Source organism: Simochromis diagramma, unplaced genomic scaffold, assembly GCF_900408965.1.
Source record: "Simochromis diagramma unplaced genomic scaffold, fSimDia1.1 OVJJ01000618.1, whole genome shotgun sequence".
Taxonomy (NCBI): Eukaryota; Metazoa; Chordata; class Actinopteri; order Cichliformes; family Cichlidae; genus Simochromis; species Simochromis diagramma.
In genome coordinates, this window is record NW_024387423.1 from 2,319,402 (window position 1) to 2,347,261 (window position 27,860).

Here is a 27,860-nt window from a genome sequence, read left to right on the forward strand (position 1 = left end):
ACAGAGAAGCACTCTCTCACATCCACACCTACAGCCAATTTAGAAGCACCAATGAACCTAAGCAGCATTTCATTGGACTGTGGGAAAACATCCAACCTCCACAGAAAGGCCCAGCTGACCAACATACAACCTTCTTGCTTTAAGGCACTAGTGCTAACCACTTTTCCCCATTTCAGCCCAAATCCTGCATTTTCCTGTTTCTTACTACAGGCCAGCTACACTAACACTTTATCATCAGACACTGCCACCTAGTGGATGAAATTTTAGTTCCATTTGAAGCTTCAGATTACAGTTAGTTCCTTTACAAAGAGGTGGAGGTGGTGGGGCCACAGCACCATCGTCACTGAGTGCCATAGGACACTTAACCTTTGTTTCCATATGCTGGGAACTTCCTGTTGTTCCAAGGAGGACTGGAAAATGTGTGAAAATCTCCCAGTCAGTTCCTCACAGCACACTTCAATTATTTCCCTCCCACAGCATCAGGACCAGGGCTTTTTCTCTCTTTGGTCCCACTAAGAGATTTCCACACAAACACCTCATCAGTGGGACTCTCAGAGCTACCAGCCCTTTGCTACAATCACAAAGCTCTTCATTGAAATCAATGATATCAAAGCTGGAATCCAAGTCTTCTGCTGATTCAGCATCACATTCATCTTTGCTCCTTGTTCTGCATCCCCACCATGGACTTCATTCCTTTCCAAGCCAGCTTTGAGTGTCCTTTAGTGTATCTTTCATTCTTTATACAGATTGAGGGGCTGTGATTTGTCAGAGATCAGCTGTGATTATCTGGCAGCAGCACTGAAGTCCAACCCCTCCCATCTGAGAGAGCTGGACCTGAGAGGAAACAACCTGTGGCGTTCAAATTTGGAGCAGCTGTCTGATCTTCAGCAGAGTCCAGACTACAGACTGGAGAAACTGAGGTCAGTAGAGTGATGGAGTGAGTGGGTGGTGCTGTCAGCAGTATTGTACTAAACACAGTCAGTATGGAACAAAGATCCAGTGTTTCCTGTAAAGCTGCAGCTTCTCAGTGAAGCTGTGAGAGGAGAATGGTGACAGGCTTCTGGATTGGACACAAACACTTCCTGTTTCTCACCTTTATGGTCACCACAGTAACGGCTGACAAGCTCTGATCAAACACTGTCAACAGCCAATCAGCTCTCTGAACAAAGCAGCACGCAGACCAATGACTGCATTCATTTCCAAGTTTAAAGCAGTGAAGAACACAGTCTGTAGGTGAGGAAGAATTTAGTGAGAGCAGATGTTTGGATGGAATTCCTCCAGTTAACAGCTGGAACTGTCCATCTGGATTGTTGGGCTTGTTGTTGGGGTTCCTACAGAGCTCAGAGTGGACACACCAAGGTTCTTCTAACGAATGAAAGTCCAAACTCAAACTAGGAGTGAAAAACATTTTCAGCAACTGTGCTGTGCTGCATCACTGACTGACAGCTGATGAAGAGTCTCTGGAAACACTCGTTTATCTCCTCTGCTCTTCCTCCTTCTCTCTGCAGGTGGAGGGGATGATGGTAAACAGGACGGTGTGTGTGCTGAGAGAGGAGCAGCTGTGTCCTGATGATCCAGAGAGGTTGAAGCAGCAGCAGCAGCTTGTGTGTAGAGACGCTCTGACTGGGCCATGTTACTGGGAGGTGGAGAGGAGAGCTTCAACCAGCAGTGACTGACAGAGGAATGAAGTGCAGATGACTGTCAGTGCTGCAGAGTGAACTGCTCTGAGAACAGCTCCACTGTCAGACACAATGTAGAGTCTAGCATCATCCCTGTGTGTCCCTCTGGATCTGACAGAGGATCATCAGTGTATCTGGACTGCTCTGCTGCTGCTCTGTCCTTCTAAAGTCCCTGCACAGTCTCTGTCTCACTCTGGAAAGATTTTACAACTTGTGTAATTACAGAACATTAATATTCAAACATGTGATCTTCTCTTTATTTCTGAATCTTTACCAAATAAAGAAAAAACAAACTAACAAACAGAACCTGTCATGTCCTTTTTCACCACATCTGTGAATCTTTTGTGTTTTTCCTCTTTTCCTCCTTCCTGCAGCTCCATCTTCATCATTCTGTGTCCTGTATATGTGAACATGTCCAAAGCATCTGAGCCTCATGTTACCCGTTTGTGTAAGTTACGCCTGTCGTTGTGTTGTGGTGTATAAATCAGGGGCAGGAGACAGCGCTGGATCTCTGAGTTCTTTACTGTCAATTTCTGCAACATCTGCAATATCTAGAAATGCAAACCTGTGAGCTGTGTGTGTTGTGCATCTGCTCGGCCACCTCTCCTCCGGCCATGCTGGAAGCAGCTGTGCGTTTGGCAGTTTTATCCACTCTACAATAATCTAACAAATTAAATGTTCAAAAATATCAACTTAAGCGCTTCAAAGTCAACAAAAAGCTTAAAACAATTAAATAATATTTCACTGAAAAACAACAGCTCATAAGAACGATACACAAAATAATACAGAAACAAACAAATACAACTTATTAACCAGGATCCATGTTTTTGTCACAAACACTGAATCAGCTGATTCACTCTTTATGTTTCTGAGTTTGTTTTGTGATTATAGTTCTGGTTTCTGTTTATGTGTCTTCACTGTGTCCCACGTCTTGTTACTTTGGACTCTGTGTCATATTTCCTGTTTTACTTTGACAGTCCTGTGTTAGTGTTTCCTGTCTCGTGTGTGTATTTGGTCCCAGCTGTGTTTCCCTCCTGTCTCCCATTCCCTGATTACTAAACTGCGTCCACACTGCCGGTGCTCCTCTCCACAGCTGGATTCCAGGATTTCAGAGCATCCAGCTGTGGTGAGTGATGGAGACACTTTCTCTGCTCCCTCAGTAATCAGGACGGTTTATTGAAAATCAGAGAACATAAAGGACTGTTTTTCACCTGCCCGTTCTGAACCTGGACATTAAAGACTGCTGGCTTCAAGGACATTAATCCCAGTGTCAGCCAGCCAATAACAGCCTGTGTTTTTCAGCTCTTTAGGAGTCAGAAATGAGAAAGACACAGACTGCTAACCTCTCCCTGCAGGAAATAAGCTCCGCCTCTTCCTTTCCTGTATATGAGTGATTTGATTCTGACATGAGACACAATGAGTTTTCTGTTTATTGTGACTTAAAGCAAGCAAGCAAAGACACTAAACTGTGTGTTTCCAGCTCTCTGAAGCTGCTTTTTGTGTTGCTCCCACTATACTGTCTAAAACAGTCAGTGAGGAAAACTCAGTTTATGCTTCCAAGCTCATTGTGAGAGGGCACATTGTGTTCCTGCAAGTGCTGATTTTGTCTGCATGCCTGAGTTTACTGAGCTGCCTCCAAGGACGTGTGAAACCCAGTGTGTTAAGGCTGCATCTCCCAGATGTTTCCACCTTTCCAGCACAGACGATGAATGTTCCCACAAAGGCTCAGCCAAAGACTGTTTTATTTTCTGAGTGTTCGCCTCGAGAGATTGCTCAGTGAGCACCTGAGTGTTTCTGGGACATCGAACACTAACTCGAACTTCAAGTCGGATTCTGAAGCTGCACATGCAAAGACTGTTTCTGGTTGTAGAGACCTGGCTGTTCCAGGGATTGTAACCTCCCCAGGGCCTCCCCAGAGGCTGAGCTGCTGACTTCAGCTGACTCTGAAGCCTTGAAGGTAACTAAGTTTGCACGGCTCGGGTGAGCCATTTCAGCTGCAACAGCCTCCACAGAGAGCTCACGCAAGCTTACCCAGGCTGCTGAGGATTTTATGCTGCTGCAGCCCAAATGGCATCCTGAGCTGGCTGACAGCCACCCACAGCTTCAGCTGCCTCAGCCAGGGGTCTTCACACCTGCTGGCCGGAGAGCCGCGCCAGCCATCCATCTCTGCTGGGGCTCCTGTTTGAGAATGTAGGAGTGTAAACTTCAAATATCTGCTCGGTTTGTCAAGATATCACATATTTGCAAAAGTGCTTCAACGTTTTTGGAGACGTCTGTTACCCACCAGCTCGATAGCTAACCGGGAGGTCGAGGGTCACTAGAGCCGGCGAGAACAGCGGACTCCCGGCACATCGTTTTTGGACCCCCACGGCCTTTGGCTGTTCAGGTTTAAACATGATATATAAGTCACTTAGATCACGTAAAAATGTTATCGTTTGGCTTTTTTCAGTGTTGTTTGTTTGGTTTGGCTGAAGTTACAGTTTTCACACAGCTGAATAAACGTCAAACAGAAAAGTGATTAAACAGAAGTGTGAGACGGTCGAGAGTTTACTCCAGTGTCCTGTTAGATTTTAGACAGCAAGGAGCAGACGGCTGAGTTTATTAAACTCCACCCAGACAGCGGTGACGCGGATCTGAAGGCCAGACCGTCACAGCCGCTCACTTCCCGCCTACCCGACCTTTGGAGGACCCGGCCCACGTAGACCTTGAAGGCCGGGTCCTCAGGAGGATGCAGCCTGTGAATTTGGACACGCCATGACACATGATGTTCTACAGCTGATGTGTTTAAATGAGCTCTACAGGTGAACAGACTTATTAACGTTAGCAGCATAATAAACTGTCCTGTCACTGAAGGCCCAACAAGGACGTGGTGCTGAATGCATCCAGACCCCTGCTGACTGTCTTTGCAGCTTCGGTCAAAGGTACAGTGTCCACTGTGACCCTGAGAGCAGGACACAGCCAGAGGTGAGTCAGCAGTTACAAACTAAATGCTGCTGACATGAATCAAACTGGTGGATAACCCACTGGTCATGAAAACGGCACCTTTCTGTTGGTTTTTAGCAAACACAATTTCACTTAAAGTTTGGCCCAAATTACCATCCAACATTTCAAGTGTTCCTGACTACAAATCCAGAGATCGTGACTCTGATGGTCAAAGACCAAGAGGGGACAGAAACCTGGAAATCATCTGTTTACCTGCAGGTAAGTTTGCTGCCAGAAGCCAGAGCAGAAATGACCCTGCAAACATCTGGTTATTTCATAAAAGTTCAACTGACTGTCTGAACCACTCTGAAGTGTTCATGATGGACTTCATCCTGATTAACACTACAATACTTGTTACAGGCCTTTTATATGTAATAATATTCTTTTCCATTAAAGCTCTGAACATTCTCACTCTGTCTGGACCAGGTGTGACACGTGAAGGACACCGGCGAATAGGAGGACAGAACCTGAGAGCCATTAGTCACATGATTTCAGCTTCAGCTGCTGCTGCCTCACCAACCACTGGCCCCTCGGTGAGTCTAGAGTTACAGCAGTGACCACAGGAAGTGCACATGTGTGATCTAAAGCTACATGTGGGCCTGTAACGATCAGTCTTCTCACTGTGGTAGACGGGTTTGTGAGTCCCTGTGATGCTGGGAGTGTCCAGGACAGTCGCTCCTGATCGGGTCTCTCATGGAAAGGCTTGAGTTAAGTTAGCCAAAGAGATGCGACTCAGACTGACTTCATCATGTTGGCAACGTGTCTGCATTGATAAATTCCAGTTATTCACAAATCAGAGAATAATTACAGTCATTCAGAGACAAATTGTGATTGTTTGGAGGATGTAATCGTTTCCTTCAGGGAGCGTGTTGGACGCTCAGTGTCCGGGTGATTAGCTGGCTGATGCAACTACTTAGAATCAGTTTGTGAATATGAAGAAAATCAGTGCAGTCACTGGACAAACTCTGATTCTTCCTAGTTTCACTCTTGTTTCAGTCCAGTGTGACTGAGGTGGTAAAAAATGATGGGAGGAGGTGATCTGACTTTTAGCCACACAGCTGTCTGCTAGAGAAAAAGCCTTTGTGCACAACTTTCTTAAAGGCAAACGGCACCATGTTCACTGCAGCTGCAGCAAAGAGTGAAAGTTGGACTGAGAATGTTGTGACTGTTTCATGAGAAAGAGCAGGAAAACAACCATCACACACCCAGACACAGTGCTGGGATTAGAATTAGACTTTAGAGCCAAATGTAGGACAAAAGCTTTAATATAAAAGAGGAAAACCCAACAACAGCCAGAGCATGAAGCTCAAAACTATACCAATCACCAAGAAAGCTGACAGGCCTGTGACACATCGGAGACGCCGTTCAAATCATAAAGAAGTTGGTTTATTGACAACATGTAAAAAACCAAAATAATCAAGTCAACCTTCAGTTTAGAGCGAGTAGACCAATCAGGCACAGCAACAGCTCTAGAATAAGCAACAATTTTATGTATTACAAACAACCTTTCATATACACACATACATGTGGCTCATATGCTGTTTAAAAAAGGGCTCAAAGACCCAACAGATTACACAAAGTATAAAAATACTTTCATTCAGACAACAGTCAGCTGTGCATGAGACAGAGAGCCGACTACAGTTAGTAAGATGGACTCACTTTGTTTCAGACACGACACAAAGTAACACAAAGCCACAAAGAGCAGAAACATCAAAAAGGAGCTGTGAGGCTAACAGCCACCCACACTTCCTGTGATGCATAATGAAAACAACATTAACCTGAAGGATGATAACAACAGAAATAAGTCTAAGCTAACGTTACACAGCGCTCACACAGCGCTGACTGTACAGGCCTCACACAGCTACGACCTGCATCCACAACACCTGATTCTACTGAGCACAAACAAGTTAATGATATCTGAGCAATCCAGGGAAGGCTTCCAGGAACGTGAGGATCCAAAGACAGCTCTACAACAGCATCAGTCAGCAACAATGTTACTAATCACTGACTCTTTCATCCTTTTATACTCAATCAAAAAGTGCTGTGTTCACATTTGTTTCTGCTGAAAAGACTGAAAATGTTTTAAAGTTTGAATAAACTGACTGAACTTCTCACGAGTCCAACCCTGAGGAACACTTCCCCCCATGACACATCACAGGAGAATGTCTCAGTGGAGGGGGGGACAGTAGCTCAGTTTAGGCAGTCGCACTCAGAATCGATGCCTCCAGTCAGGGTCAAACGTGGTCCTCAGAAACCTGCAGATGTTTGGGCCAAGCTCTCACTGGTCTCTGCGTCTGTAGACTGAGCTGATGTTTCTCCAGGTGTCTGGTAAAAGGACGATGCTGCTGTCCAATGAGGTGAGGAGAGAAGTAGCCAAACAGGCGAGAGCCATGAAGGAGGAACGGCGGGCAGCTCTGGATGCCCGACATAAATACCTGATGAGCAGGCTGGCAGACGCCGGCAGCCTGGAGGAGGCGGCAGTGGAAGACGCCATCGTCTCTGATGACAGAGTAAGTTCAGAGACGTGATCCTTCCTCAGAGTTGAACCTTTGAGTCATTAATGTCTGATTCTTCCAGTTCAGTCTGATCCATGAATTCTTTGCTGCAAACGGATCCAAGAATCTGATTTTCTTCTATCAGGATGTCAAACAGGTAACTTTGATCACATTTAAATGATGGACACATGAAGGTCTAACCGCTCTTCATAATCTGCTGTTTGTTGCATCGTACTTTGTATTCATATCTTTTAATATCTGCCTTTCTCCCAGAGTCTGTCCTCCTGTCAGTCTTCCTTTGTGGACACATCAAACTCAGCTGTGGCTCAGAGGAAACTCTTCCTCACTACGGGGAAATCTGAGGTTGGCTTCAGCTTTTTATGCTTAGTTAATGTGAGAATCACAGAAAAATGCTGATATGAGTGGAAGGTTCTGCTGGGAAATTGGCAAAGAGCAGATTATTGAACAGCGAGGCAGACAGTTCATTTCAGTAATGCCAGTTTATTAGAAACGAGGACTGTGGGGCTGCTGGAAGTCAGGACGGCCGTTCTCTGGATAAACCTGACAGCTGAGGTGGAGAGCAGGATTTATCCACAGACGGCTTCTTCCAAGCAAATGTCCTGAACACACCTGAGCTGAGCGTTACACAGAAACGTGTCTTAAAGCACGAGCCTGGATCAGACTCGAGGACTCAGAGCTTAGGTGTGTGACGTCACATTGATTCACCTCTCGGGGTGTTTGTGTTCTGATGTATCTGATTTCTCGATCCCGAGCCTACGATTCATCATTGTCCTGTTCAGAGATGATGAGCCTGAGCGTGTTTGTGTTTCCATGGATCAAACTGTGCTGCTTTGTTTGGTTAACGAGGTGATTAAAGTCTTTGAGCAAACACTGGATGACTGACAGCTGCAGGCTGAACATCAGGAGGTCGAGAGGCCGAAGTCTGAGGAGCTCAAAGCTCCACAAACACTTATTCACAGAAAAAAGGACTACAAACATGGAGGAGCAGCAATCCGAACATGAGCTAAAGGCTACATGCTAATAACATTTCCCCTGGATGTGGTTTTAACAGGATCATGAATGATGAAGTATTTAAAGTCAGTTCCAGCCTGAGTCGGTGCCGTGTTGGCAGCTCTGATATGCAGAAACTTTCAAACATGGGACAGGAATAAAAACACTCCTGTGACGTCAGAGTTTATGAATGATGACAAACTGTTGCTTGTTTTTAGAAACTTTGTTGATGCTTAAAATGATCAGGAAATAAAAGCTGAATAGATCCACTTCAAACAGGAGAAGCTTTCCAGTTTGCATCAGCTGGGAAACTCGCTCATATCCAGTGTTGGGCAAGTTACTTTCAAATAGTCATTAAAAATTCATTAAGTCATTAATTATAGCTACTAATTACTTCTTCAAAAAAGTAACTTAGTAACTGAGTGACAAGGTTGTAGATGTAATTAATTAATAGGAAAAGTAACTATTGTGTTACTTTAAATGTACCCTCTGGGCTCCAGGGTATAATCAGCCATTGTGAACTCCTGTTGTCATGGTCTTGGGTCGCAGCGTTTTGTGTTTCCTTTTGGTTTCATCTTGTGTTTGGTGTTTATTCTGATTTTGTATTCGTTCTTAGGGTTTGGTTCTTATGTTTAGTGCTTCCGTGTTTTCTCAGCCTGTGTCTGTCCTCTGTGCTCTGTTCGTGTCCTTGTGTTTTAAAACAGTCTGTGTGTTTCCTGTTTTACTTTGAAGGTTTGTGTCTCGTCTTGTGGTTCAGCTGTGCTCCCCTCCTGTGTGTCATCCCCTCATTACCTCGTGTGTATTTATAGTGTGTGTCTGCCTGTGTTCCTTGTGGCGTCATCTGCATTACTCTGTGTGTCTTCGTGTCATCTTTGTGTTTCCCTGCTGCCCTCGTGTTTTCTGCTTTGTCTGTTAGTTTGTCCCAGTTTAGGTTGATGTTCGCTTCTTCCCTCACCTTTGTTATTGTCATTGTAAATAAATCTCCACTCGCATCTCCACCGCCGTCTGCATCTTGGGACCTCATTCATTCCACCACACGACTGCTGCCCCAGCCGTGACAACTTTTGATATTTCCTCCACATTTACCTTTAAAAACTATTTACTTTGCCTTGTTTGGTCTCATTGTTTTCAGCACAACCTCACGTGTCTGAATCTACACTTATGTTTTCATTTTGACAAACTGTATTAACACAATTGATCTAAAATCAGACAGAAAACATAAAAAGTTATATTTTTTACTGTAACAACCACGAACATGTTTAACGAATCATTTTCATAACTTTAAATGTAAATATAAATTTGAAAATTATACACACAAGTTTTGCAAACAACAAAGTTATTTGCAGCCATTTACCTTTTACCCTTTTTTTAATAACCATTAAACTATTTCCAGAACAATCAGCTGTTCTGCATTCAATAAGATGCCACACAAATTATTTGTGGGACTCCAAAATAATAATTTGTGTCCAGTATAAAGGAGAACATCACAGCCTGATACCTGCAGGTCTGACAGCAGCTCATAAGCAGAGAGGTCTCGCTGCTGTCCTTAGACAGTAAACATGAAACTATTGAGGAACAAACACGCGTATATATTGTTTATCATGACTCTGGTTTTACTGGCCTATCAACACAGTTTATAAACTGGTATATATCACCTTGTTGCTTTGTCTTTAAGTGGTCATGTGATTGGCTTACCACGACTCCTTTATTCTTCCTCAGTCAAACAGCAGCACTCATGCGATTGTTTTGCCCCCTGAGCTCCAGCTGTTGTGCCAAAAAGTGATCGTCTGTCTGTGGGAGCGCACAGCTGCTTAAAGCTGTAGCGCCCAGATTACTTACAGCTACTTCCTGCAGCTGATATAAGATGCTGTAAGCTGAACACAACTTCAACCGTCTGTTTGTTGAAACATAGTAACGGACCACATTTTCTTGTTAGTAACTGTAACGGCGTTGTAACGATAGGAATAGTAATTAGATTACTCGTTACTGAAAAAAGTAGCGCCGTTACTCCCATCATTGGTAATGAGCAGCCTGCAGAGCTCTCCAACCACCCCGTCTTTAAAGCCCATGAAAGGTTTTCCTTTGCATGGTGAACTTTGGTGACAGAGTGCAGAGGAAGTGCTCTGTCTGCGTCACGTTAAAGGAACCTGAACTCCATCACGTTCTGTATTTCCAGCCTTTACTGGGGAAATGTCTGTTCTTCCTGAGAACCACTGAGAAGGCCATAACCACCGCTAACATGCAGCAGGTCAGTAACTGGTCTGGGTCACCTCCTCACCTGCAAATTTAACAAACTGCACAGACCGCATTGGTTGACTGTGACATGGATGCAGCCAATCATTCTGATCTTCTCGTGCAACCTGATGTTTCCAGGAAGTGAACTTTGACATGTTGGACTGCAGCGGTGGCGGCGGCGTCCTGAACAGTCTGGAAACTCTGCTGACTCACATCATGTTACCTGCTCTCAGGTCGCAGCAGGTAAAACACCTCCATCCATTCAGGCTTTCACTGAGCACAAAAAGGGAGATGTTTTAAGCTTCCAGTGATCACATGACGCCATATATGAAGACTTTGTTGATGGTGGGAAGGAAAAACTCTCTTTAAACAGGAAGAGACTGAAAGCAAAGAAAGGGGCAGGGAGGGGCCGCCATGAGGGGTAAATCCCGTGAAGAGAAGCCAGTGTAGGAGAAATCTGCTGTTTCTAGTCCCTGTCAGGACTCTTGCTGCAGCATTTTGGATTAACTGAAGGCTTTTCAGGGAGTTTTTAGGACTTCCTGATAATAATGAATTACAGTCGTCCAGCCTGGAAGTAATAAATGCATGAACTAGTTTTTCAGCGTCACTCTGAGACAGGATATTTCTAACTTTAAAGATGTTGCACAAATGGAAGAATGCAGTCTTACATATTTGTTTAATATGTGCATTGAAGGACATGTCCTGGTCAAACATGACTCCAAGGTTCCTCACAGTGTTACTGGAGGCCACATCTTGGGCTTATCTGTACCTGCTGGTTTCTTTTTGTGGGGTTTGACTGTAGAGCAGCTGTTACATAATGATCTATGAAAAGTCTGATTTGTGTTGTGTGCAGTGCTCCTCCTGATGCTTTTGGCCTGAATAAGGTAAAAAGTGAAACAGGAAACACATTAACCTTTGTTGTTATTGCTGACCTTTGACCCTGTGCCCAGTCGTGGGGCTCTGTGCAGGATGGCGCCTCGTGTCCACACGTCCGGTCCTTCCTGTCCTCGGTGGATCAGTTTGTCAGTAATCTGAGCTCAGCCCGACTGAACATGGAGAGAAAGTTCCAGCTGCAGCACGTGGAGCTTCCTGACGCCATCAGCCAGCTGAGCAGCCCTGCAGACTACAGAGCAGCAGGTATAAAGCTCAAGCTGTTCACATCTCACACAAACAATAAGACTGTTGGAAATACAGGAAACATCATTTAAAGGTTTAAAAATCAACTCTCAGGTAAATCAAACCAGTTTATCTGTGGAAGCTGAAGGAAGCATCTGACCTGAGACGATGGCTTCTTTGAAATAATGAGTCCGTGTTCACGTGTGTTTAGAGGAACTCGTGTGTTTCACTCTCAGCCAATAACAGTGAGCTGGTGGAGTGTCTGGAGGAGGTGTTGACCCTGTGGACGAATCAAATCAAGCAGGTGCTGACGGAGAGCAAGCAGATGAGAAAAGAGGCCGACGACATCGGGCCGTCGGTCGAGCTGGAGCACTGGAAGAGCCGCACGGTGACCTTCAACAGGTAGACGCGTCCTCTCAGCTGGATCTCCTGTAGCGTCAGCATTTACAGGTTTCACTTTAAACTCAGTTTATCAAACATGATCTGACGTCTGTGGACAGAAGCTCCTCAGACCTGGAACAGTTTAGTCTCCACTCTGAGACTTCAGGACAAAACCACTTTTACACAATATAACTTTCTGTTATTTCTCTTTCTGCTCTTTAAAGTTGAAATGTTCCAAAATATTCATGTGTTTGTTTGTATAATAGTTTTTAACCCTTTCATGCATGAATTATGACGACATCAATCAGGATTCTTTTTTTAGTATTTTTATTCATCTTTAGGGATGAAAAAAGATTTTTGAACTTCATTTTCTTAAACATGTATTTTTCCATCTTGGTTTGAAGAAATGTTTTGTGCACTTACACTGGCTGACCAGTAGGTGGCAGGTATGGAGCGACACATCGGAGTCCAATATAGAGTTTATGTGCAAGTACGACATCAACACTGACACGAATACAAGCAAACAGCCTTTGAACAGCTGTAACTGTGTGTGTGTGTGTGTGTGTGTGGTTGTGTGTGTGTGTGTGTGTGTGTGTGTGTGTGTGTGTGTGTGTGTGTGTCAGTCTGCTGGAGGAAGTGAAGGGCTCTCAGGTGAAGAGGACTCTGGGGGTCCTGCAGGTGGCTCAGTCTCGGTGCCTGCATGCCTGGAGAGATCTGGTCAGCAGTTTATTTCCTGTTCAGTTCACAGCTGTTGTCTCGACGATGCTGACGTCATCACTGATTGATTTATTGATTTATCAGGACAGAGACATCACTGTGGTGGCCAACGAGGCAAAGGACAACGTCAAGTATCTTTACACCCTCAACAAGTTCTTTGGATCTGTGGAAAAATCCACTCCTGTGAGAAAAACACTCTTCATGTCTTTCTGTATAAAACAGTCTGCAGCTGTTTGAGTCCTTCATGATTGTGAGGAACAGAAAACAGTGAAGACATCGTCACACATCATTCACAGAGAGGGTGTAGTCACAAATCACAGCTGAGACAAAGGCCTGTCTGTAACTTAAGAAGAAGAAGAAAGAATTAAAGTGACTGTTTAAAAACTAAAGACTTCTTTTCTTTTCTCAGTTTCAGACTTTTAAAAATGTTTAAAAAGATCAAAGAGACAAACAGGGTTTCATCAGGACAGAGATCACAGCTCAGTCTGAGATGTTCCAGCTCTGATTTATCAGCAGTATTTCTCTGATTGATCTTTTTTTATTAGTTTGTATTTTCTGTGATGGTGAATTTGTCAGTTTGTGCTGATGAGTCGGGTGTTTCACCTCCACCAGCTTCTTTTTTAATGGTTTTTATTATTTCTTCTTTTGGATCGTGTTCTGATGACAAACCGTTTTCTTGTTACTGGATCAGATATGGTGGATACAGGATTCTCCAGCTCAGCCTGGATGTGCATTTATTTGATCTCTACATGTCAGTAATGAGGCTGCTGTCTGTTCCTGCTGTGTCAGCAGCTTTGTTTCTCACACTGAAGCTCGTATCAGTCACCGGACAAACCGTCTCTCATCCTCCGTCTTCCTTTTCTCCCGGCTCCACAGACCAGGATACTGGAGCACATTCCCAGTCTGATGAACGGCATCAAGATGATCCACGTGTTGTCCCAGTACTACAACACCTCAGAGAGGATGAGCTCACTGCTGCTCAAGGTCACCAACCAGATGATCAGCACCTGCAGGAGCTACCTGCTGCAGGGCGTGAGGCGTGTCTGGGAGCACAGCAGGTACCGCAGCACACCTGAAACTTACATTCGACTTAAACTTCTGTTCAGATCGTCATAGAGTTTAGACTCAGACTAACAAATGGACTCAGCAACGTGTGTGTGTGTGTGTGTGTGTGCGTGTGTGTGTGTGTGTGTGTGTGTGTGTGTGTCAGGCCGGTGCTGCTGCAGAGAATCTCTGACTGCTGTAATCTGAATGCGGCGTATCAGCGAAGCTTCCACAGCGTCAGAGACAAACTGAGAGAAAACCCTGAGAACAGACAGTTTGACTTCAGGTGATCAGTAACTGACTCTGAGTCAGAGCGTGTCAGCAGCGTCACGCTAACCTTTACGCACGTGTGTGTGTTTTCAGTGAGAACTACATCTTCGGGAAGTTTGACTCTTTCTGCCGCCGTCTGGAGAAGATGGCCGACATGGCGTCCACGCTGGAGAGCCTGGCTGCTCTGCAGAGCATGAAGGTGGATGATTGTCAGATTAGAAACAAGTGACTCCATCAGATATTCATCAATGCACAATAATAATTATAATAAGACATTTATAATATAAAAATGGTCGAATTAAAGTCAATGCAAAGCTACAGTGATGAATGGACATTTGTAATGATTTTGTATAAATGTATTTCCTCCTTTTATTATTTATTAATCGTGTCAAAAGTCTATTTTCCAGTTCTTCCATTTCAGTGTGACAGAAATGAGACGGATTCAAACTGAGCTCAGGTGGAGGGCGTGGAGAAGATCTGTGTTCACTACCAGACCATCGTCTCCACAACTGAATCCAAGACCTGTGACGTCCTGGATCAGCGCAAACTGGAGGTGATTTCAAGGGGAAACAATAGAATAAGATAAACAGAATAACATACGATACAAAATAGAAAAATACTATATCTGTCATTTATGACAATAATCATTTAATTATACTTTGAATCTCAGTGTTTACGTGAATCCTAGTTTGGTCTTCACAGTATTGGCCACCAATAACAATGATTGATTGGATCATTACTCACATTTCTTTTTTAAAATCAGCTGAGAAAAGATCTAATTTCAGTTTTTCATCAGAGGTGAAGGTCACCGACTGCCAGACAGTCACGGGACTTACAAAGATACAGAAGACTTGATTTTCAGTCTCATCATGTGCATCCCTGTGCTCTGCTGCCAAAACTGAATCTTGATTTCTTTGAAAATTCTGAAATGATTCTGATCATTCTCCACTTTTATTATTATGGTCTGTGTGTCAGATTGGGCCTGAATATTATTCCAGATATGCTTCCTGACAGAAATCTTCTTCTTTTCTTAATCCTGTGCTTTTGGAGCAGCTTTGTGCTTTCAGTTTCTGTAAAAGTGTGTTAAGAAAACAAAAAAGGCTCTACAGTGTGTTTGTGGTTTGGTGTTTTAATGGTTTCTTTTTCTTTGTAATAATAGAAAAGCTGGTGCTCAGAAGAGGGCGGCTTTACTTGGTGTCAGTGACAGAAATGAAAAGAAGCTGAAATGAGTGAGAAGGACGATGAAGGAAACATCTGTGCTGTGTCTGCTCTGTAAGGAGAATCTCTGTGTTTCTTTGAATTCTTGCACTTTGACTGTCTGCTCTCCTGATAACTGATGATGGAGGAGAAGACATGAAAAACAAAACAGCTGAATAGAAACTACTGACTCTGCAGGACCCGTTGTCCTCAGTCACCATGTTGACCTCAAAAGGTCTCAATCACAAATGTGGTGTTACAGATGTCACCAATTACAAGCCAAATGTTGTGTATTACAAATGTGTTATTATCATGTAATTGTAAGTTTGTATGCTGTCTTATCATCACATCCTAAAATAAGAGCTCTTTAACACCTCAGCAGAGATCAGGTGCTGTTGTTCTTTTGAACACTTCACCTTTTAAAACACTGAAAATGATAAGAAATGAGAGGCAGAGTGAAGAGAAGGGGCTCAACACACATCCTTGGGGAGCCTGTGTTCAGTGTTCTTGTGCTGGAGGTGTTGCTGCCGACCTGTCTGCTGTCTTCCTCTCAGGAAATCCAGCAGCCAGTTACACAGCAAGGTGCTGATGCCCAGCAGATCCAGTTTGTGAATGAGTTGCTGGGGAAAGATGGTGTTGAACACTGAAGTCTGTGAACATTATTCTAACGTATGAGTGTCCAGATGTGTGAGGGCTGAATAAGAGGGCAGTTGAAATGGCATCATCGGTCGAGCGGTTTGACCGGTATGTGACTGACATGGATCCAGGTTGGAGGGAAGTTTTGATTTGATGCATGACTAACTGTTCACAGCTCTTCATAATGATGGAGGTGAGTGGGACCGGACAGTTGTCCTTCATGCAGGAGGGACACGACTACTTCAGTACAGGAATAATGGTGGAGAGTTTGAGGCTTGTGAGAACAACAGCCTGACTCAGTGAAGGATTAAAGATGTCTGTGAAGTATGATTGGACTACAACAATCAACATTCATCAGTCCTATAAATGAGATTGTCGGGGATATGGGGGAATGAGGACCCAAAACGCATGGTTCTGCGATGCAAACAGTGCACTTTATTTACAGTGAAGGTAACAGATGCACAATAAATCCCCTTTGCTCCCTAGACTCCCATGTGTGTATTCCCCTCCGACGTCCGTGCTCGTGCTCCCGGCAGTTGTGTTTCTGCACACCCTGTGCGTGCTGCCCTTCTGGTCCCTCGTTCCACCTGCAGGACAATACAGAAGCAGCCGTTAAACACTGAACCCGCGCGCACACACACGATCCGCACTTCCTAATACTACACACTGACTTGGAGTCTTGGCTTAATGATCCTGCGCCAGTGGGAGCTCCAACACTCTCCTAAGTAGCTCCCCCGACGAGCCCTGATCACCAACAGGTGTGTGGCAGGAACTTCAGGTGTGGCCAGTCCTCCTGCAGGGCCACACCCATCAGGCCTGCATGTGGCTGTTCTCCATCCTCCAGCCACACATGTACACACCATGCCTCTACATATGAGTGGAACACCGAACACAGCATAGTGCAGAAAAACACACATCCCCAAATAACAACAACAACACTAATAATAATAATAATAATAATAATAATAATCCATCCTGCTCACGGACCCCCGAGTCCTCCAGAGCCGGGTCCGTGACAGAGATGGTGATATTCACACAGGTCACTTTTTGATGGGCGGAGCAATGTAATTACGCACTGACTGATTTGCGCGTTTAGAATTTACACATTTGGTTTTTAAATGCTTTTCTTGTTTGTTTCACTACTAATATAGCTACTTTTGGATTATTTATGTATTTATTTATGTGAGATGTTCTTTTTTTAATTTTGTATTTGTTATTTGGTCGAGTGTGTAAGACAGATAAAGACTGGAACGGCCTGTAAACACAGTTATAGTGGAAAAAAGAAGCCAGTTTCTCTGTTTCCCTCCCACTGTGGTGTTTTTGTTCTACATTTGAATCAAATGTTTTGGGTTTTTCTGAACACAGACTGCTGCCTATGCACTTGTGCCTATATTAAAAAACAAATATTTGATGGAAGTTGAGTCTCTGAAGGCACACAGGTGTTTGTGCCAAGCAGGAGCTCTCTTTAAAGCACTTGTTGGTAAAAATGAATCCATTCAGTGTGACTGGACCTTCATGTTCTCTACCTGATCTCCCCTCATGGCTTTTTTTTTTACCAATGTTACACTACAGTGCTATTGATCCGTATCCATCCCCTCCCTGCTCAGCATGACCTCCATGACTGTTAGTAATAAAATATGCGTTCCTGTGGGTCACTTTGGGTCGATAAACCTTTTGGAGAGTGTGCGCACGGCAGCATCATCATCACAGTGGAGCTTCATCACAGCTTAATCTGTAGGAGTTGTGCGGGACTGTGGGTGTTCAGAGGATGTGAAATGGCCCTGCCCCTATAATCTGAGCTTTGTCTTGAACTAGAAGAGCTAATCTGCCTATGGGGCCTCTTAGAATAGACACAACAGTCTATTCAACCAAGGCTGCTACTAAACGAGATGCACAGATGTGGCCACACATCATTCTCCATATGTGATCCTCTCGGGCACCTGCTTCAGGCACTTGTAGCATCAAATTAATCCAAATTAATATAAATTTTATATAAAATATGATGTCCAAATCACGGACAAGCAGCATCCCACCGCTGTTTATGTTTTTAAACCGATTTTGCACAGAGAAGCATTTTTTGAAAACTGTATTGATGATATAATGATATTGTCACGGCCAGGCTGATCAGCTGCACACTGATCAGCTGCACACTGATCAGCCCTCTCTGTTTCTCTCTCTCTCTCTTCCTCTTCTCTCTCGCCGGGGCGGAACTCACTGTGGGTTCACGCCCTCGGCCCACGCCCTCGGGAAATGAGACACCTGGGTCTCATTAAGGGGAGCAGCATTTAAGCCAGGAGGTGACTGCTGTTCGTCGCTGGATCGTTGTCTACCACGCGTTAGTGAAGTCAAGCTACAGCAAGTTTAGTTAAGAGTGTTTTCCTTTGTGCGTCGTTCTTAACCCTGTCTCCCTGTCTACAGAGCTTCCTGGATTTCTCCCGTGTGGTAGTGTCGGAGTGTGAGCCTGTGATCGTGTGAGTGGATATTCTGAAGAACGCGTGCTTTCCCCTGGACTTCCCTGGAGACCCCTTCTCCCCCCACTCAGCTGTACATAACATCCTGTTGAGACTTTTCAAAATAAACTAAATCACGTGAAAGATGCAGAGTGTTGTTGAGTTGAGAAGCAAAAAATAAAGCTTAGACTCAAACGTTAGAACAGGCTTTTCCCCGCAGCACGCCATGGAATAAATACTCACAAAGAAAACGGCGGCCGTTGCAACTTCTGTCTAAAAATGTATCGTTTCAATTAAAACACTCGACTCCAGCTACACGACGCCCAGCTGGAAACACTTCACGCAAGTCGAGCTGCCCGAGATTCACAGAATTTACAGAAAATGTTACATTTTTGCAGGGACGATTCTAGGATCAGAGCTTTGGGGGTGCTGAGCACCCAGAGAGCTGCCCAGCCAACCAAGATACACTTTACTCGTCACAATGAGATTTCTTCCCCGTCTCTGTCGGTCCCTGCATCCTCCCTGTCCTCATCGTCTGTTGTCTTCGTCTCCTTTATCAATCATCATAATTTTACCATCTCTGTGCAAGTCTGCAAATTTCTTTATTAAATCATAAGATTCTTAAATTCCTCGTCACAAAACATGACATCACTGTTTTGTACATTTTAACAATTTAATCCCCACATTTGTGAAAGAAAAGCAAAACACTTTTTTGAAAAGTCTGTAACAAAACCATCAAACCTGATCAAGGTTATTTAAATGCTGCAAAAGAAGAATGGATTGGAATAAAAAAATACATATCCAAACCTTAATTACTGGAGGAGAATAATGAGTGATGCTCATAGTGAGTAAAAAGTAAACTGAGTGCATTTTTTGGACAGAAATTCACTTTTAATACGTATGTATAATATAATACAGATGCATAAAAAACACTCCCGAAACACAATAAATTATTACAAAATATTAAAAAAAGAATATAAAAATGGAGACAACTTTGCCTGTAGTAGAATGTATACAATGCATGAAAAAATCTTTATTGCAGATACTAATTTTGTGTTGTAAGATTTATGAGTTTCATGCTTTCATAGTGGTCCTTGGGAGAGCTTGACATTTTTATCAGGTGGTACACACTGTAAAAAGTTTGAGAAACACTGATAAGTGTATGTGTGCTTTTGGAAAACGTTTAAAGCTGCTGTACAGAATCTTTGAAACCAGCTTAAAACATTTTTAGAATATAAACAGAGCTTCTGCTTCTCTTTACAGCTCCTCACTCCACCAGGGCTGTTTGGCACTTTCTTTTTTTTTTTTTTTTTTACAACTTTATTTATAGTTTTCCAACAAAACAGTCCAGAATTTCTTACAAAAGTTGCGAACCCCCCCCCCCCCCCCCCCCCCCCCATCCAGGTGGCATCCCCACAACCAGGAAGCACAATACACACAACACAAAAAAAAAAAAAAAAAAAAAAAAAAAAGGGGGAGAAACACTCAAACCAATCTGTGACAGTCATTATAGCACCAACAGCCGGACCCCGGCACATGAGAGAAGAAACAAAGAAGAAAAAGGGAATAAAGAAATCCCAACAGTCAAAGTACGGGCATTGAGGAGACTGTGGACAGCAGGCCGAGAAGAGAGCAAGAGCATAAATTACCAACAAGTAAAGAACAATAAATCAGGCAAAAGACAGACTCTTGACATGAGTTATGAATCGTGACCAGGTTTTGTCATATTTACTCTCCAAGCCGCGCACGGTATACCTAATTTTTTCCAGAGCTAATCCCAACATCACCTCTCTAATCCAATGGACGTAGGAAGGAGGGTTCGACGCCTTCCAGCTCAGCAGTATCAGACGGCGGGCATGCAACGAGGCAAAGGCTATTGCGTTTTTGTGGAGGGGAGAGAGTCTCAGCTCTTCCCGCGGTACACCGAAGATAGCTATCAAAGAGTCGGGCCGCAGTGTTTCACCCGATATAGCTGACAGTGATTGAAAAATTGATGCCCAGAAACCATACAGAGAGGGACATGACCAAAACATGTGCCCCAAAGAAACAGGAGAGTAATCACATCTAGGACAATTCGGTGCAACATCAGGGTACAGTTTAGACAGTCTGTCATTAGAGTAATGGAGCCTGTGGACGACCTTAAATTGAATCAGGCCATGTCTAATACAGAGAGAAGACGTATGTATACGCTGTATGGCTTTCTTCCAGATGTCTTCTGACATGAGTTCTCCAACCTCCCCTTCCCACGCCGCCTTAGGTTTGTCCCATGTATGAGGGCAGCTTTCAAGAATCAATGCATAAATCTTCGATATTGCTCTTTTAGTGGGCTGACTCACATTAAGAACTAGATACAGTAGGTCCTTAGAGGGCAGAGACGGGTACCCTGGGAGAAATTTAGAGGCAAAACTCCGAGCCTGAAGGTATCTGAAGTAGTGAGACTTTGGTAAGTTATGGTCTTCACACAAATATTTAAATGAGACAAAGCCATCCTCAGTGAAGAGATCTTGAAAGAAAACCAGACCGTTTCTGTGCCAGATTGCAAATGAATGATCTATTTGAGATGGTGTAAAAAGATGGTTAAACATTATCGGAGAAAAGCCACAAGTATTTGTCAAGTTAAAATGTTTCCTGAATTGACCCCAGATCTTAATTGAATTTTGAACCACCAAATTGGAGTTCAGTCCAGATGCTTTGACATTCAGTGGGAGAGGGGCAGTTAAGATCGAAATCGGGGAGATTGGGAGTGTAGCTCTCAGTTCCATATCTGCCCAGACTGGACCCTCCCCATCCGCAAACATGGTTATCCAATATGTCAGCTTGACAATGTTAGCAGCCCAATAATAGAATAAGAAATTAGGTAAGCCCAAACCACCATCAGCTTTAGCTCTCTCCAGGCTTGCTCTCCTTATGCGTGCAGGTTTTTTGTTCCATATGAACAAAGAGACAAAGCGATCCAGCTGGGCAAAATAGGATTTGGGGAGAAAGATGGGGATCATTTGGAACAGATAAAGAAACCTGGGCATTACAGTCATCTTCACCACATTTATCCGTCCTGCCAGCGAAAGTGGAAGTTTTGACCACCTATCCAGATCAGATTTAGTACTGTCCAGAATAGACCTGTAGTTATACTGGAAAATAGTCTTAATCGAGCCAGCTATTTCCAGTCCCAAATATGTGAATTTGTCATTTTCAATTTTAAAAGGCAAATCGTCATAAGTGGTCTGTTTTGCCAGATTGTTCAATGGAAACAGTAAAGATTTTGATAAATTAACCTTATACCCCGATATGTTGCTGAACTCCCGCAGCCAGCGGAAAAGGTGGGGCATACTCCCAATTGGGTCTGATATCTGCAAAAGGAGATCATCAGCATAAAGCAGAGTTTTATGAGTTACCTCACCCCTGGATATACCTTTAATCCTCTCATCAGATCTGATAGCAATTGCCAGCGGTTCGATCGCAATGTCAAACAGGAAGGGTGACAGGCAACAGCCCTGCCTCGTCCCCCTGTAGAGCGAAAAATATTCCGAAATCAGACCATTTGTCCTGACTGCAGCCATAGGCGTCGAATATAGGACTTTAATCCACCTACAAAAAGTAGGTCCCATGCCGAATTTCTCCAGAACTGTGAAAAGGTAGGACCATTCGATTCTATCAAACGCCTTTTCAGCGTCAAGGCTCAGAATAACTTCCGGTTGTATTGTCGAATGGGGGGAGAATACCACATTAAACAGTCGTCTCACATTAAAAAATGACTGCCGTCCGGGAATGAAGCCCGTTTGGTCCTCATTAATAATGGTGGAAATAACAGGGTCCAACCGTAGTGCAAGAGTTTTGGTTAAAATCTTATAGTCACAGCACAAAAGACTTATTGGCCTGTATGAGCTACACTGTACAGGATCTTTATCTTTCTTTAGTAAGACTGAGATCGTGGCCTGGGTAAGCGTCTGCGGCAGATTGCCAGTAGCAAAAGATTCAGCATAAACTGATTCTAAAATAGGTGTGAGCTTCGAAGAGAATGCCTTGTAAAACTCCATGGGGAAACCGTCCGGACCTGGCGCCCTTCCAGTCTGAGATAATTTAATAGCGTTCGTTATCTCTTCAATCGACAACGGCTGTTCCAAAGGCGACTGAGCGTCCGGAGAGAGCTTGGGAAGATCCAGCGAGTCAAGAAACGAGTAGATCTCGGATGAATTACTGCCCACCTCTGATCGATATAGGGTAGAGTAGAAATATTTGAACTGGTCATTAATGACTCGGGGGTCGTGAGATATCGAATCAGCACCTATTTCAATACCCGAAATCACGCGTTCAGCTGACCGCTGTTTGAGCTGAAGTGCAAGGAGCCTCCCCGCTTTATCTCCATGCTCATAATATACCTGCCTGGATTTAAAAATATTTCTTTCGGCTCTCCATCCCAGATAGCAAGGAGACATTGAACAGATGTTGATTTTCCATCTGAACCATCAGAATCGTCAGGATTGAAATGTCAACACAAAACCAATGTTGAAACAACATTGAAATACTGATGAAACCTGACACTGACATTGAAATAACATTGATTCACTGTTGTTCTGTCATCGTTGATTGTTGATCTATTTATAGTTGACAAGGTGACAACAATCACGTTGAAAAACCATCGATTTATGGTTGAGCGGGAAATTAAAGCTGCTACCACTTGGACTATTCCGCAGCACCCCTATCACATTGGTACATCCCTCCAGGTAACCATTGTCTTGTACAGTAGAGCGGGACATTAGATTTACTCTCAGCGGAATTGACCGGAGAAGGCATCAGTTCATGCACTGCACTGGCCTGCACCACGATTAGTATAAGGTAAGAATGAATGACTTTTGTTCTATTCGTTATTTCCACGGTTGCATTTGAATAACAGTAAAAAAAACAAAAACAAACTTGTTAATGTAAAGTTTCGGATAAAATGTGGGAGCCCGAAATTGTGTCTACTTTCATCTTACAATCCGGCAACAAATAAATTGCACTGCAAACAAAGTCTATCAACAAAGAAAACATTTTCGTTTCATACTTTTCCGTTATATTCCCTTACAAAGCTAGCTTTAACGCTTCGAGGGTTCCTTTGTTGTATTTTTACTCAGTTGTATATAGTATTTGTATTTGTATTCTATTTTTATCTTATTGTATATTTATTTTATTTTATTCTACTGTATATAGTATTTTATTCTATTCTGTACAGTTGTGTACTGTATTTATTCTTATTGTATTCTAATTTTTGCCTCATAACTTTTGCACTGTCCACTTCCTGCTGTGACAAAACAAATTTCCCACGTGTGGGACTAATAAAGGTTATCTTATCTTATCTTATCTTATCTTATCTTATCTTTGTTCTTGCCGTCACCTCGGCGCTTGACCCAGACTTTCGCTCTGTAGTTGCTTTTTAGCATAGTACTACAAAAAATTGTAAATCTGTGATATATGATTGATAAACGTAAAGGTAACTGTATAAATGTGTTCAATGACTTTGTTACTTTTAATGATTGGTGAGCACCCGCTAAGATTCGCACTCAATTCAAACTTTACGTTGCACGCTCACCTAACTTTACGTTGCACGCTCACCTAACTTTACGCTGCACGCTCACCTAACTTGCGTTTGCACCTTTTGTCCACACGTAAACTGCGTTTAGCATTTACGTGTGGACGAGGAAGACGGAGAAAACGCAGCGTCAAAGGTGTGCGCCTATTTTGACGCCACACTGTGCGCCAAGTTTTTGTCTCGGTGCCATGAATTCCTACAATGGCAGACTTAGACAAAATACTGTTAATTTTATTATCTTCAGTGTTTAAATGCTTACATATACGGGTTTGCTTGTAATTGTTGCCTATATACATTTTAAGCTATTATTTATTATTTAGTTCAATCAATAGATCAAGTTTTGTAGTGACTATGAAATATATTGTAATTATCTGTTTCCTGTTTATCCTAGACAGGGCAAAAAAGGACTCCAAATTAAAAAAAAGATAAAAATGAAAGACTGGTGCATTGTGCAGTTTAGCACTGGTGGTACAGAAATAGTCCCTAGTTCATGGATAAATGGGGAGAAATTGTCATGGCCTCCATATCCTCCGTGAGACACATTCAGGATCCACGACGCAGTAAAGAGGAGAGTTCATCCTGGTGCAACATGGCTCACCTATGCACCAGTCCGACTTCTAATAAGCCATGGTGGGTATCATCTGGATTGGTGTTGTATAAATGTAACAATAACAAGTTTTTCGTGTCCTAATTTATGTCTGGCCATACATTGTGTTTGTACTTCCAGACACATTTCACGAAGCAGAACGCAGTCTTCAGAAATATCTAAGTGAACACTGTGATATGTCTGACCTTCAGTCCGAAGCTGAAACTCAAACCAGTCATAAAAGAAAGCACAAGTAAAACTTTTATTTCACAAACATATCTTTGATTGCTAAGAATTTATGATCTTGTCTTTTATACATATCTGTGGTGCTTGCATACTGCAATATCACCACATAATATAGTCCAAAAAGTGGAAGCTTGTAAACTTTTTATAAATGCAAAGCCGTGTACACTTGTGCACTTCAAAAATTCCTTGTATACTGTACCTTCTTGCACATCTCCGTTTCCTGTGTGTGTTGTTATAAATCAAACTGTAACTTTAGGAAAAAATATTCCAAAAGCACATTTGTAATTACTTATGACCGTTTTCAACTTTTTTTCTTTAGACCAAATCCCCTGTACACATATAGTGACTCAGAGGATGAGCAGCTCACAAAAAAATGGTTTCCCCAGGCCCCTCGAGTGAAAATACCAGGTAATAAAATACTGTCTAGTGTCTTTGTACATATCTGTGTGTGACACAAGGAAACGTTTGACAAGTTGTCTGTATTCTTAAATACTTAAAAAAAAAATTATCTTTTTCTGTCAGACCTGACGAGAGCTGTTAACGAACTCCGTGAGGAGGTCAGAGCCATCCGCAATACCGGCTGCAATGAATCGGTAGATGCTGGGGTACTGCCTCTGGATTTGCCCTTGCACAACATTGAGGAGCTAAACAATGCAGAGCCAGCTCTTCAATCACAAGAGGCAAATAAGGCAATGGTAAGTATATAAAGGTTATGTACACTTTGTAACTATAAAGTGTAATAGCTGTCAGATGTGATTTAAATACATAACAACGGCCTGTTGATTAAACACACAAGCACTTGCATACACATTTAAGACATGAGACACTCTAATTCCATCTCTTAAAATGTGTCTATAGGTGAGACGCTTTGCCTTGATTGGAGCCTGACGCAGCAGTTAGGGGCAAACTCTATGTCCGAGTTTGTCTTTGCACAAGCAGTGCAGAAATGGCTCCGATACGCCCCAGATCATTTGGGTGGTGCAGGACGCACATCATGCAAAAAATTACAAACTTCTGTGAATCATATAAACGTAAATAGGAAACTGTCTTTTAATAAAGTATTTAGCAAACGAAACATGCCTATTGACCTTTTTTTGTTTATTTTTTTTCTCTGTTACATCACATGCAATGCTTTCTTATTTTAGGATATTAATATTGACATGATACATTGTGAGACATTTGGGTTTTTTTTTATAAAGGGTGTCCAATTTAAGGAATAAGTACAATTATGTGTTTAGGTGGTTGAAGTATTGATGGAAACATGCAGTAGTTTAGTATTGGTTAAAATACCTATAAAGAAAGGTAGATTTCCAGTCATGATTTAACTGTTGTTTTAATAAAAAGCAACTGTGCGAAAGAGGTGGAAAATCAACACCATAGCTCAACAGTGTTTCAATATCAGAATCTGACATTGTTTCAATGTCAGCAGTATTAGAAAATATAACGTTGAATCAACGTCAGGTTTCAACATTGATTCAACATCAAAACCTGACGTTGTTTCCACGTTAAAAAAGGGTGCAAGAGTGACGTTAGGTCAACGTCACACTTCAACGTTGATTCAATGACACAGCCTGATATTGACTCAACATTGTTTCAATGTTTCCTTGCTATCTGGGATGTCATAAGCGTGTCAAATTCAGTTTGCAACAGTAACTTCTCCTTAAAAAGATCTGGCGTAGGTGAAAGAGCGTAACGCCTATCCATATCCGCAATCTTGTCAGCCAGTTCTTTAAGTTGTTTAGAGCGCTCCTTGTCTCTGTGTGCCACATAAGAAATAACTTGGCCCCTAATATAGGCTTTCATAGACTCCCACAAGACTCCCCTCGACACATCCTGAGTGTCGTTAATTTCTAGAAAGAAGTCAATCTGATTGCTGAGAAACGTTTTAAAGCGTTCACATAAAAGTAATAGGGGGTCTAGCCGCCACGTCCGTTGGGGCGCTACATTACCTGGAAAAACCAGACCCATCTGCACAGGGCTATGATCTGACAACACTATACTGTGGTATTTGGTGCTGGAAATTAAGGGAAGTAGCTGGTTATCGACAATGAAGTAATCAATCCTGGAGTAACTATGATGTACAGGGGAAAAAAAGGAAAATTGCTTCGTAGTTGGGTTTGTTGCACGCCAAGGGTCTGATAAGCCGTAAGAACGAAGTAGGGAATTGATAGCCACTGCTGCTGACGAGAGGGTGTTGCTCGACCTTACGCTTGATCGGTCCAGCTGGGGAGAAAGGACACAATTAAAGTCTCCACCTAGAATTAGTTTATAGGAGACAAGGTCTGGGAGAGTCGAAAAAAAATTAAGAAAGAACTGTGCGTTGTCCCAGTTGGGTCCATAAATATTAGCCAGTATTAGTGGTGTGTTAAACAGCTTGCCCACTACAACAACATATCTGCCATTAGGATCTGATATCACTTCAGAGTGTTCAAATGGAACCCCCTTCCTAATTAAGATTGCTGTTCCCCTGGCTTTGTAGTTAAAACGTGAATGATATATTTGTCCAATCCACTTACAGCCTAATCTTTTTTGGGAGTTAGTATTTAAGTGTGTCTCCTGTAGAAACATCACGTCAGGTTTGAGCGATTTCAAATGACTAAATACCTTGCTTCTTTTAACCAAATTATTCAGCCCTTTGACGTTCCAGCTAATGAATGAGACCGATTTCTGTTGATTATTCACATTATCCAGAGTCATAGTGCCATAATCTATAATAGACTGGTCCTGCACGTTGGTTATATCTCAGTGTTTCAGTACCTGTATGAGTCACAACATAAACCACAGATAAACCCAAAGCAAAACTAACAAAAACAAACAGATAAACATAGACAAACCTCTCACCATCCTGGACCCCTGGGCTGGTCTTCCACAAACCTGAGACTGCCCTAAAAACACTCCTCTCTCTCCTAGGCATATAACACGTTTACACTAGCTTAAACTCTTACATGAACTCAGCAAAGACAGAACAAAGTATAACAAGACCCTTGACTCAGCATCATTATTGCCGCATGCATGTCGGCACCCATCCACTTACAGGCCGGTACGGCTCTGAACACTCACGGTTGGAAAATAATCCCACAAGAAAGGGGTAAAACCCAATAAAAATAATGACACTGGTGATAAGAAAAAGGGGATTAATTAATCAGAATACATCAAAAAGCAAAATAAAAGCACTGTTGGGGTTATGGTGTCGGGCTGGAACTAGGACCAATGAGGATACCGAAGATATTCTGAAATAAAATATTCCCC

The 27,860-nt window shown here is 42.9% G+C and overlaps 2 protein-coding genes across 23 annotated transcripts in view; both read left to right on the plus strand.

Moving 5' to 3' along the window:
* The window catches only part of LOC120722100 (NACHT, LRR and PYD domains-containing protein 12-like), a 67,185-nt gene extending 65,549 nt beyond the window's left edge, over positions 1–1,636 (plus strand). For 21 of the 22 annotated variants that reach the window (XM_040012894.1, XM_040012913.1, XM_040012910.1 and 18 more), the window contains 2 exons: positions 747–920; positions 1,509–1,636. In XM_040012894.1, the coding sequence (XP_039868828.1) occupies positions 747–920; positions 1,509–1,521 (187 nt within the window). In that variant the 3' untranslated portion in view covers positions 1,522–1,636. The remainder of the gene's footprint in view (positions 1–746; positions 921–1,508) is intronic. The other variant, XM_040012901.1, reaches the window with a different exon arrangement.
* Positions 1,637–10,051: 8,415 nt separating this feature from the next.
* LOC120722103 (dynein heavy chain 5, axonemal-like) lies at positions 10,052–15,211 on the plus strand. The gene is made up of 8 exons (XM_040012920.1): positions 10,052–10,415; positions 10,541–10,645; positions 11,353–11,539; positions 11,755–11,920; positions 13,493–13,674; positions 13,827–13,946; positions 14,024–14,483; positions 15,090–15,211. Exons 1-5 carry the CDS (start codon positions 10,254–10,256, stop codon positions 13,521–13,523), a joined length of 651 nt encoding a protein of 216 aa, XP_039868854.1. The 5' UTR covers positions 10,052–10,253; the 3' UTR covers positions 13,524–13,674; positions 13,827–13,946; positions 14,024–14,483; positions 15,090–15,211.
* The last annotated feature ends 12,649 nt before the right edge of the window (positions 15,212–27,860 follow it).

Excerpts from the sequence above, each read along its gene's own strand:
- LOC120722103 (XM_040012920.1), top strand. The coding sequence starts at position 10,254 with ATGGTGAACTTTGGTGACAGAGTGCAGAGGAAGTGCTCTGTCTGCGTC. Across the intron at positions 10,646-11,352 it reads CTGCTCTCAGGTCGCAGCAG|TCGTGGGGCTCTGTGCAGGA; the intron begins GTAAAACACCTC and ends CCCTGTGCCCAG. Across the intron at positions 11,921-13,492 it reads CGCACGGTGACCTTCAACAG|ACCAGGATACTGGAGCACAT; the intron begins GTAGACGCGTCC and ends CCGGCTCCACAG.